This window comes from Gavia stellata, unplaced genomic scaffold, assembly GCF_030936135.1.
Source record: "Gavia stellata isolate bGavSte3 unplaced genomic scaffold, bGavSte3.hap2 HAP2_SCAFFOLD_124, whole genome shotgun sequence".
Classification (NCBI taxonomy): Eukaryota; Metazoa; Chordata; class Aves; order Gaviiformes; family Gaviidae; genus Gavia; species Gavia stellata.
Window position 1 is genome coordinate 147275 of NW_026777096.1, and position 11459 is coordinate 158733.

At 57.4% G+C, this 11459-nt stretch overlaps 1 protein-coding gene across 1 annotated transcript; it reads left to right on the forward strand.

Moving 5' to 3' along the window:
• The first annotated feature begins 2376 nt into the window (after window positions 1-2376).
• Window positions 2377-9804, forward strand: SYVN1 (synoviolin 1). The gene is made up of 16 exons (XM_059835116.1): window positions 2377-2385; window positions 3667-3812; window positions 4323-4415; window positions 4865-5017; window positions 5099-5147; window positions 5798-5901; window positions 6014-6140; window positions 6975-7074; window positions 7157-7222; window positions 7599-7715; window positions 7915-8066; window positions 8409-8546; window positions 8638-8751; window positions 8825-9011; window positions 9156-9289; window positions 9644-9804. Exons 2-16 carry the CDS (start codon window positions 3681-3683, stop codon window positions 9802-9804), a joined length of 1827 nt encoding a protein of 608 aa, XP_059691099.1. The 5' UTR covers window positions 2377-2385; window positions 3667-3680.
• Window positions 9805-11459: the final 1655 nt, after the last annotated feature.

Sequence of the window (11459 nt, forward strand, 5' to 3'; positions counted from 1 at the left end):
TCTGTACCTTGCAGGAGGAGGAAAAGACACAGAGAGCATCCAGCCGAAATCTTGCCATCAGCCCCAAGCGATACTCTTTGAAAAGCCCTGAAACACCTCAAAACCCACCTGCTGGGAAAACTAAACCTGCAGTTGATAAAAAAGGACCTTTTTTAATTAAAAAAACCCTAGTACTCCTGGTTTAGAATCCAAGCTGCTTTGAAGGGGTTGGAGATGGGGGAGCAGCAGCTGAGCTGCCCCCAAATAGATATTCCTTGGTTAAAATAAAAGCTACCTGGTTAAAATAAAAGCTATTTTAACCATGGGAGTGCCAGTCTCAGGGATTTGAAGGATTTTTTTTATACCTGCTGTGGGGTCAGATGTTGAAAAGGGTAAAAAAGCCCAATAAATAAAGCAATTTATAGGGTTAGAGTAGCTCAGTCAGAGGAATAATAAAAATAATAATAAAACCAACAGATTTACCCCCAGAAAATTAAAACCACCCTTATCTTCAATAAAAAGTCAAAAACCACTTTGGTTTTGCAGGGTTTATTACTACTCCCCAGCACTCAACCTCAAACAAACTCGCACCACAGGGGACATGTCTCACCCCCACAGCTGCTCAACAACCACCCTGAAAACTATTGAGAAAAAAATGAAATCCTTTACTTATTTCTTATTTCAGGAGACTTCAGTAGGATTACCATCACCCAGCTGTCAAGGCATGGCTTGTCACCTCCTCAGGACATGAAGACATTGTGGTGGTTTCCTCAAAAACCACCCCAAATTATAAAAAAAAAAAGAGCATTCTTACTCCCATATATAATACAGGGTGCTGTTCAAAACAGTTTATTTTTGCTCAGGGGCATCAAAAAATGGCTTCAATGAGAGAAGAGGGATATAATTCTCCCCTCTCTCCCTCCTCAGAGGATTTTCCAAGCAAATAGAACACTTAAAGGGCTGCACCTGCCTCCTCTCCTTTGATTCCAAGGCAGGATTAAAAGGACACAGTACACAGGGACAGCAAAGCCCTCACAGCTTGAAATCCCCACTCCATATCCCCTTGAAAGCTCTCTTCCTTCACCACAGTGGATATGAGGCACCATGCCATACTATTCCCTCACATATCAAGAAGAAAAGGGAAAATAAAAGGATTTACAGGGTTGCTTTCACCTCACAGCACCAAGGCACAGTCTCCTGTCAGCAAACAGGGTGGAAGGGAGCAAGTTTACCTCATAGCGTCCCCTTTTTCCCCTCAGAAATGGAGGAAGGCGGAGAAATCACCTCAGGGAGCAAAGACGACACCTCGCTGCCCCCAACCACTTTTCCCGCCCTTTTCCCCTCACCTGAGCAGAGCGCGAAGAAGGGCGGCGCGTGCGACGCAGGGGAGGAGCCAAATTGACCCCGCCCCCTGGCGGGCGTCGTCTTTTATAGGCAGTGCGCCCACGATGCCAGCCAATCAGAACGCGGAGAAGGAAGAGGCCGTCTCCGCCTCTCCCCGCCGTCACCCACCGCTGCCTGTCAAAGTCGGGAAGGCGGGACGGTGGGCCGCGCTAGCCAATCACAGGGGGGAATCAGCAGAGGAGATGTCGCTGATAGGCTGGGCTCGGTGACGGGGGGCAAGTGTGAAGGGTGGGTTGGAGGCAGAGCGTGCGTTACCCCCCGCGAGGCCGGGTGAGGGAATTGGGGGTTTTCTGAGGAAAATAGGGGCGGGAAAAGGGATGTGAAGTACCTAGAGGGGACACAAACCCGTGGAATGTAACGTGAGGTATGAAAAAGGGGTAAAAAAAGGCAAATCTGGCCCAATTTGGGTCTCCCCGGGTGGCTGAGGGGGACTGGGGCCTTACCGCCAGCCCTCTAGGTGGGGGACTGGGGGCTATTCCCCCCCCAGGGCCGCGCTGGGAGGAGAGCGAGGAGGGCTGAGGCCGAGCGCAACTCATCGCCGCCTGCCGCCCCTGCCCTAGCAACAGCCGCTGATTAAGCGGCACCCCACGGGGTATTTTTCTGATTGGCCGAGCACCGCGGGGACTGGCCAATGAGAGCGAGACACGGGACCCTTGGCGTTCCCGCCCACCCAAGCGCCGGCTGCGGAGCGGCTCGGGCCTTACCAAGTGCGGGCGTGGGGGGGGAGCCCAGCGAGTTTGGGGGGTTCGTGGCCCCCCCACGCCGCGCGTGGGAGGCAGGCGGGGAAGGGGAACCCTCAGCATCTCCCTCGAGAGGAGCTGTTACGGGGGAGCGGGGAGGGGGGGAGCAGCGGGGAAGTGACCCCCCTGGATCCCCCCCCCGGGCAGCGGGTGGTGCAGCCCGGGCGGAAGTGAGGTGTCGCGCGCTGAGGCGTTTCCGGTGGGGGAGCGGTCTGAAGTGGGGGGGGGGGTGCGGCGGTGGCGGCGGCGGGGCTCGATCCGAGTGAGTGTGGGGGGGCGACGACGACACCGGGGCCTGAGGGAGGGGGAAGCACCGGGGGGGCTTAGGGGGGAGCCGGAACGAAAGGGGGGGCTGGGGGGACGTGGGAGGTGTGGTGACATGTTGGGCCCCTGGTGGAGTAGGGGACGTGAGGGGAGGGGGGCGCGGATATGGGGGTGTACCTGAGGGGATGGGGGGGAACAGGGACGGGGGGGGCACCTGGAGGGCTGGGGGGGGTACAGGGACATGGGGGGCACCTGGAGGGTGGGGGTATGCTAGGGGAGACTTGGAGGGATATGCGGTATTGGGGGCACTTAGAGGGGAAGGGGTTTGGGGGGGCACTTGGGGACGGGGTGGGGGGCCACAGGTGACTTGAGAGAGGAACGGGGACATGGGGACAATTAGGGGAACTGGGGACATAGGGGCATGAAAGTTGGGGACTGAGGGTGGACCGGGCACGGTGAGGCTGGGACGTGGGGGGGTCGTTAGGGGACAGCTTGAGGGGTAGGGGACATGATGGGGGGGGGACGTGTGGGGCACCTGGAGGTCTGGGACATGGAGGTGGGGACGTTGGGGGCACCTGGGGGGGGTGTGAGGGGGGACACGGAGGGTTGGGGCCTGTAGTGGGGCAGAGCGTGGGGTCTGTGGTGTGAGGGGGGATAGGGAATGTGAGGGTGGGTGTAGGGGCACCAAGCGGGGCAGGGGGGTGTCCAGGGAAGTTGGGGGGGGACGACACAAGAGGAGGGGTGGACTGACTGTCAGCTGAGGGGGTGGGAGTGGGGAGGGGGACATGGGGCTGGGGGAGGAGGGGGGGACATGGGGGGGTGGACAGAGACGACAGAGGGTGTGGCCCCCACTGCAGGGAGGGAGAGGGCCGGGGGACAAGGAGGTGGGAAGAGATGGGGACAGGGACAAGGAGGTGGCATTTGGGGACATGGGAGAAGGGCCGTGGGGACGCGGCAGCTGGTGACGCTGAGTATGTAGGACACGGGCTGGTGGCACTGCTGGAAGTGTTTTTGGGGCAGAAAAGCTCCTTTTGAAGCCGCGCGTTTTTGCTACCTGCAGGAATCGTTAGCGGGTTAAAAGGAATCAACCCATTGGTGACATTGTTAGTTTTAGGGTCTTGTTTTCCTGTTGGCATCAGAAATCACCCTAAAAAGGGGTTTGACCGCCTCCCAAAGATGTGAGGGCAGCCTTTTAATCCTCAGTTTTATGCTAAACAGTGGGGGTTTTTTTAGCGAAAATCCCTTTTTTGGCATGATTTGATGGTTTTTAATCTGGCAGGCCAAGCCGGGGAGATGCTCTGCACGGCGGTGGTGATGGCGGGGAGCCTGGCGCTGACGACGGCGGTGGTGGCTCACGCCTATTACCTGAAGCACCAGTTCTATCCCACCGTGGTTTATCTCACCAAATCCAGCCCCAGCATGGCCGTAAGTACCCAGTTCATTAATTAGCGGTGGGTAATTAATCTGCACGAGTGGAGATGGGGTGGAAATGAGCCTCCCAGCTTGCACAGCAGCTTCATGGTGCAGCACAGGGGGTGGGAGCTCTCATCACGGATCACTTCTGCTTTCGGCAACGAAACGGGTCGTTTTCCGTTTAACGGGTCGTTTTCCGTTTAACGGTGCTTTACTGAAAACTCTGGGGACCCCCTGCGGAGAGCGAGGGCCTGCGCTGAGAGCTGCTGCAGTGCCAATCGGTGCATGGGGAGGGTGGGAAGACGCTGCTGCTGCCTCCTCCTGCCTGCGCAGGAGCTCTCAGGCAGCCCTGAAATGGGGTTGGGGCCGAGCCGTTACCCGATCGCTGTCTCCTCCATCCCCTGGGACCCAAATTCGCGGTGCCAAACCCTCCCCTGCATCCGGTTGTCACTGAAACGAGTTTTGGCTGCGCCACGGCTTCTTCCCCGTCACCTCCTTCCCCTCCCCATTTTTCCCCCGCAGGTTCTCTACATCCAGGCCTTCGTGTTGGTTTTTCTCCTGGGTAAATTTATGGGCAAGGTGTTTTTCGGGCAGCTGCGGGCAGCGGAGATGGAGGTGAGTGACGGCGGGGAATGGTTTAAATTTGGCGCCGGGGATGGGCAGATCTGTTGCTGGCAATGGAGGCGTCATCGGTGCTGTTGCGGGGGTTAAAGCCCACAGGGACGTGCAGATACTGAGGGGTTTTGGGGGTATTTTGAACCCTGAGAGGCCTTTGATGCCATTTGGGAGGACATTTCCAACCCTGAGAGGCCTTTGGTGCCATTTGGGGGGGGGGGTTGAACCTCAAGAGGCCTTTGGTGCCATTTTGGGGGGGATTTTGAACCTCGAGAGTCCTTTGGTTCTGTTTTGGGGGGGGATTTTGAATGCTGGGAGGCTTTTAGCACCATTTGGGGGTGGATTTTGAACCCTAAGAGACCGTGGGCACCATTTTGGATTCATAAATGGGGGGCGAAGGGTGGGGGGAAGCCCTCCCACACCCCTCACCGCCTCCCCGTCTCCCACAGCACCTACTCGAGCGGTCTTGGTACGCTGTGACGGAGACCTGCCTGGCCTTCACCGTCTTCAGGGACGACTTCAGCCCTCGCTTCGTCGCCCTCTTCACCCTCCTCCTCTTCCTCAAATGCTTCCACTGGTTGGCTGAAGATCGGGTGGACTTTGTGAGTGCCGGGTGGCGAGAAGACGGGAGTAAAAAAGCCTTTTTTGGGAAAACCTCAACCTTTTCTTCACCTCTTTTGCAGATGGAAAGGAGCCCCAACATCTCCTGGCTCTTCCACTTCCGTATCGTCTGTGAGTATCTTGCTTTTCTCCACCCTGGACCGGATCCTGCCCGGCTGCAGGCGCTTTGCCATTTGGCACGTTGCCGGCAGCTGGTCAGGAAAGATAATTTTGGCAACGTGTTTGCATACGACCGGGGAAGAACCTGGTGCAGCCGAGCGTGCGACCATCGGCGCTTGATAAACCTTATCAGGGCAGGCTCTTTAACGAGGGAGCGTTAATGGGGCTGCAGAGGAAGTGAGATGGGGTTGTTGGAGGTTAAATGAGCTCTGGCTTTGCCACATAGGAAAAATACGAGGCCAGATCCACGGCAAAATATATTCCTGCTTCCGGAGAAGGGAATTTAGGGACATAAAAATCGTCTTTGGAAGGAATTGGGGGGATTTGGTGAGACACGAGGACACAAGATGTGGCTTGAAGCAGAGGGGCTTCAAACGAGTTAGCCTCATTACCAGGACACATTAATTCAGCCCTTCGTTAGCACAGAGCTGTTTAGCCCTGCCCTGGGACCGATGCTCCTTAAGGGCCCTGCTCTTCCAGTGGGATACGTTTCGGGGTGTGACCTTCACAGCCTTAGTTTTTGGGGGGTCTCCCCCCACCTCGAGGCTCGTTATCTCCTTTCCTCATTGTCCCCTCATCCTGATTTCTTTCCCCCGCCGCAGCCCTGATGTTCCTCCTGGGAATCCTGGATTTCCTCTTCGTTAACCACGCGTACCACAGCATCCTCACGCGAGGAGCCTCTGTCCAGCTTGTCTTTGGCTTCGAGGTAGGAGATGGCTTCCCCTTGGGGACAGACAAACCTCCGCGTCCATCTCCGGGACAGACAAACGGCTCCTCGCCTGAGTCCTCACGCCCTACCGCACTCTTCCTCCTCGCAGTACGCCATCCTCATGACCATGGTCCTCACCATCTTCATCAAGTACGTCCTGCACTCCATCGACCTGCAGAATGAGAACCCTTGGGACAGCAAAGCTGTCTACATGCTGTACACGGAGCTTTTCACGGGTACGTTGTCCTCTTTTCCCCCCTTTTTCTTCTCACCCCACTCAATTTTGGGATCTGGGGGAGCTTTTCCATCTGCCCGTGGCCTGATAAATCTTGATACATTGTTATGAAGCTTAATTAACTATTGATCAACAAGGACACGAAGTCTAGGTGGTGCTCAGCAGCACCTGAGGGTCTGATCCATCTTCATTAATGGCCTGGCTGACAGGGCAGAGTGTTCCCTCGGCTGCGTTGCCGGTGACACCAAACCAGGAAGAGTTGGCTGATGCACCACAGGGTCACACCACCATCCAGAGGGACCTTTTCCAGCTGGAGAAATGGTCCAAGAAGAACCTCGCGAGGTTCATCGAAGGGATGGGCCAAGTCTGACAACCCCTGGCACGAGTATACGCTGGGCCATGGTTCAACTGAGGGTTCTGGTGGACACCAGGTTGAGCAGAAGCCAACAACGAAGGCCAGCGGTGTCCTGGGAGGGGTCACCAGCAGGTTGAGGGAGGTGATCGGGGCGGTGAGGCCACACCTGGAGACCTGAGTCCACTTCTGGGCTCCGCAGTCCAAGAGAGACTTGGACATACTGGAGAATGTCCAACGAAGGGCCACCAAGACGATGAAGGGACTGGAGAGGCTGAGAGCTGGGAGTGGTTGCTCAGAGAGGTGGTGGCATCTCCATCGTTGGAGATACTCAAAAAGCCGTTGGGTCACGCTCTTGGCCAAGCCGCTCTCGGTGATCTACTTGAGGAGATGGTTGGACCAGATGACCTTGGAGGTCCCATCCTGCCTCAACCAACCTGTGGTTGTCCCAGAACAAGACCCTGATGTGCTTCTTTCCCCCAGGCTTCATCAAAGTCCTGCTCTACATGGCCTTCATGACCATCATGATCAAAGTCCACACCTTCCCGCTCTTTGCCATCCGCCCCATGTACCTGGCGATGAGGTGAGTTGACTTGGGCACGGCCTCCGGCACGGCTGCTGGCACGCCATCGGTTTGATCCCACCGGTTCCTTGTCTTCTTCCAGGCAGTTTAAGAAAGCGGTGACAGATGCCATCATGTCCCGCCGGGCCATCCGCAACATGAACACGCTGTGAGTAACGTGGAGAACGCGGCTTCCACCCCTTCCCGGGCACTTTGAGCTCTGTTGACATCTCCTCGGTGGTTGCTTTGGAGGTGGAATCCAGCTAAAAAACCCCAAATTCGAGGAAAATGCCTCATTTGCCGCACAGGAAAGAGGACAGAAGGACCTCGTAGGGTGACGGGGTCATGGATATCTCAAGCTCCTCCTGCCAAATACCTTAATTTAACCAAAAATCTGGTGGATAACGGCGAGGAGGAAGGGTTGGCTGGCGGTGGGGAGGACCCAGAAGTCCCGCTACTTGCCCGTGTCCCCCTCGAACCCCCCTAAAATGTTGGGAAGGGTATTTTTCCCCGGCATTTTCCACCTAATTCTCCTCCCCGTGCAGCTACCCCGACGCCACACCGGAAGAGCTGCAGGCCATGGACAATGTCTGCATCATCTGCCGCGAGGAGATGGTGACGGGTGCCAAGCGTTTGCCTTGCAACCACATCTTCCACACCAGGTGGGTGAGGAACAGGGGTGGCACACGCTTCCTATCCCCTCAATTTTGGCATCTCCGGTGTTTTTGGTGTTCTCGGTGAGGTGGCGGTGAAGTAAGAGCCCCGCTCGGCGGTTGTGGTGGTGGGGGATGTGTTTTGGGGAGGTCTTTGTCCCCCGCCATGATGTTGCTGTGCCGTTAACGGTGTCTGTCTCCTCTCCAGCTGTCTGCGGTCGTGGTTCCAGCGCCAGCAGACGTGTCCCACCTGCCGCATGGACGTTCTCCGGGCTTCCCTCCCAGCACAGCCGCCTCCCGAGCCGCCGGAGCAAGCCCCACCACCGCCCCAGACACCCCAAGTTCCTCAGCCACCCAACTGTGAGTCTCCTTTGCACCTTGATATCCCCCCGCCGTGGTGGGATGGGTGCCACCAACCGCCGGTTACCCATCACCGTGCCGGTTGAGCCTTGCCAGGGTTGTTGATCACGGCACTGGAGGAACAAACAGCCAGAGAAGAGGGTTAGGAGGTCGAGTCCCCGTGGGCGGTGGCGCAAACCGGTGCTATTTCCACCTGTGACGGCTTATGTCCAGGGAAACTCCTGCCGGCACGGTTAAGCCCGGTTATGTGGAATCAGACCTGTGACCTGGTGTATTCTGGCTGGCTGCGGTGAAGGAAGTTTGGGCGTTTGGGGTTCTCACCCCCCTCTTCTCCCTCTGCAGTTCCCCAGGGAATCCTTCCCCCCTTCCCCCCGGGAATGTTTCCCTTCTGGCCACCGGTTGGTCCCTTCCCGCCGGTTCCTGGTGTTCAACCTCCCAACGGTGCCGAAAACGCCGCGTCGAGCTCTGGTGCTGCTTCGTGTGAGTTTTCTCCTGAAATCCGAGGGGTCGGCGCTGCTGAATTGGGGCTCCCTCCTCCCCTGCCACCCTCACATTCCTTTTGTCGCCGCAGCCGCCAGGCCCAGTGACACCACCAATGCCGGATCAGAAGCCGCGGCGGCAGGGACGGTGCCGGGTCTTCCTTTCCCACCGCCATGGATGGGAATGCCGTGGCCGCCCCTCTTTGGTAAGCGAGGGATGGGGAAGGATTTTGGGGTTCACCCCCTGGGGCTCTCCCCTCACCCCTATTCTCACCGCAGGCTTCCCGCCGATGCCGGTGCCGCCAGCTGGCTTTGCCGGCTTGACGGAGGAAGAACTGCGAGCCATGGAGGGCCACGACCGGCAAAACTTGGAAGCGCGGTTACAGTGTCTACAGAACATCCACACCCTCCTCGACGCCGCCATGGTGCAGATCAACCAATACCTGACGGTCCTGGCCACCATCGGGTAATGTTGCTGGAAAAAAAGGGGGGATTTTGGGGGTGTCTAGAGCGGACAGGCAAGATTTGGTTACGGCAAAGCCACGCTCTGCCTAAAAGCTCCCCAAAACTGTCCCCAAATTTGATTTATTGTTTAATTTTCTCCCCCCAGGTCGCCCCGGCCCACCGCTCCCCGGCCCCCCTCCGCCCCCGAGGCCCCTGCCGAAGAACCCGCCCCCCTCCGCTCGCCCGGCAGCCCTTCGGCACCCGCAGCCGCCGCCGCTGCCGGCTCCACGGCTGCCGCTGGTGCGTGAGGAAGCTACTGGGGGGGGGAAAACACCGGGAGAGATTGTTGGCAATGTTGTGGGGGGGGAAACGGGCATCTTGGGGGTCCGACTGCCCCCCAAAACCACCACTGTACCTTTTCATAACCATCTCCTTATAATTTCTCCGTTGCCAGCTAATTACCGCAGTCGCTAATTCCTGTTTAATTAGCCGCCTGTAGCCCCGGTGTCTGTGTTTTAAAAGCCGAATCCTCCGTTAAAACACCGCCAGGGAGCCTCTTTTCCTGCAGAACACCAATCCTGAGCCTGGCTTGTGGTTAAAACTGGGTTTACTGGTTTTACCGGAGGCTAAACTGGTGCCTTTCCCCTTTACCAGATCCCACTGCACCGGTGGGCGCCGAAGGCTTCACCGCCGAGGAGGAAGAGGAGGTAGAGGACGGCGGCGAAGGCTCGTCCTCGCTGGACGAACCCGACACAGCGGAGCTCCGCCGCCGCCGGCTACAGAAACTGGCATCGCCGCCGGCAGCCTCGCACTGACGCCCGCCGGTTGTGCCACAGACGCGCCGCGGACGCCGTTTCGGGAGTGCTGACCCCTCGTCCTCGGCGTTTCCGGACCCTCGGACGCTGCGAGCCAGACAGCCTTTTTTTCCCCTCGTTTTCCACCAAAACCCCCAACCGGAAGCAAAACCGGTTCCCGGCTACGCCCGTTGGCACCCCTGAAACATAGTTGGCCCATTTTTCCGTGACACCGTGGCAAACAGCTGCGTTTCTTGACCTTTTTCCCCCTTTTGCCCTGTTTTCACCCCAAATCTCTCTACCTCTCCAGTGAGCCGGGATCCGGTGGGTGTTTCAGAGCCGGTGGTTGCATGTTTTGGGGTAACTGCGCCCGTTTCGGGGCGGTAATTAAGGACAGGGAGTTTGATTGTGGTGACGGTGATCAAGTGAGTGCCAGTGCCACTTGAAATTGCTCAAAATCACCCGTTTTTAACCCAAAGTCTTCTCCCGATGCTCCCGGCTGCGGAGCGGGTTGTCACCGGTGGCGTCAACACGGCCAAAACTGCCTCAAGCTGCGTCCGCTTTGAGTTGCCGCCGCTTTACCGTGGTACCGGTGATTTTGGGGCGCCCCCCGGCTTTCCCCATCACCCCCCTCGTTAGCAGGCGAGCTCATTAACAGTATTAACCCACCACGCCCTGGGAAAGCCGCTTCCCGCACCGAAATACCCTCCCTTGAAGCCCAGCGGGGGAACCACGGTGCCAGTCGGCGCCTCTCCGGCACCGCACGGCAACTCAATAAACCCCAGAATCCTCCGCCTGACCCCGACCAGTCCCTAACTGGTGCCACGGGGCGCCCAAACTGGTTTTTACTGGTTTTCCTCTGCCGACGGCGCCGGGAGGTGGGGTTTTTTTGGTCTCCTTTGGTCACCTTCCACCTCCCAACTGCCAGATTTTCGCCTCATTTCCTTTGCCGGCAGTCGGTGATGGCTCTGGCGCTGCACCGGCAAGGCGACACCGTGCCGGCAAGGCACCGCTGGCGCCTGTGCCGAAAAAAATCCAGCGCCATCTCCTCTTCCACCGCGTTTCTTCTCCGCTCCAGGGACGCCACGACTCTTCAGTGCCTCTTTGAACCGCAAAGGGCTTCGAGGAGCCCACATATCTCAGGGAAAAAAATAAAACCGCGTTCGGAGACAGCGGCAACCGAAGCGTTTTGGGGCGGAAAACGTCAATGTTTGCACCAAAACCGGTGGCGGCAAGAGGACGGCATGGGGTGAGGAGCCGGCAGCGGGGGATTTTTTTTTTGGAGAGGGAGGAGCGGGAATGGTCACTTTTGGTAACGAGGCTGATTTTCTTCTCCCTACCCTTAAATTTTTGGCTCGCGTTGCCCAGAACTTGAGTGTATTAACGAGGAGTTTCGCAATAACGAAGCGGTGATGGGCAAACGTCAAGGAGCCGCTTTGGGGAGTGGATTTTTTAACCCCCCCTTTTTTTTTTTTTTAAGCATTTTGAACCAAAATCATGAAGTTTTGTGGCCGGTTCTGTTTGACATTGGGTTTGGTTTTTTTGGTGGATTCCTCAAAATTCCCTTCGTTTTGGGGTGGAAACCACGGGGCGAGAACGAAGACACACAGGCGACGGGGCTGGGGCCACTTGACCCCAGAATTGCTCCCTTTCACCCCAAAAGCTTTTCCTTTCCC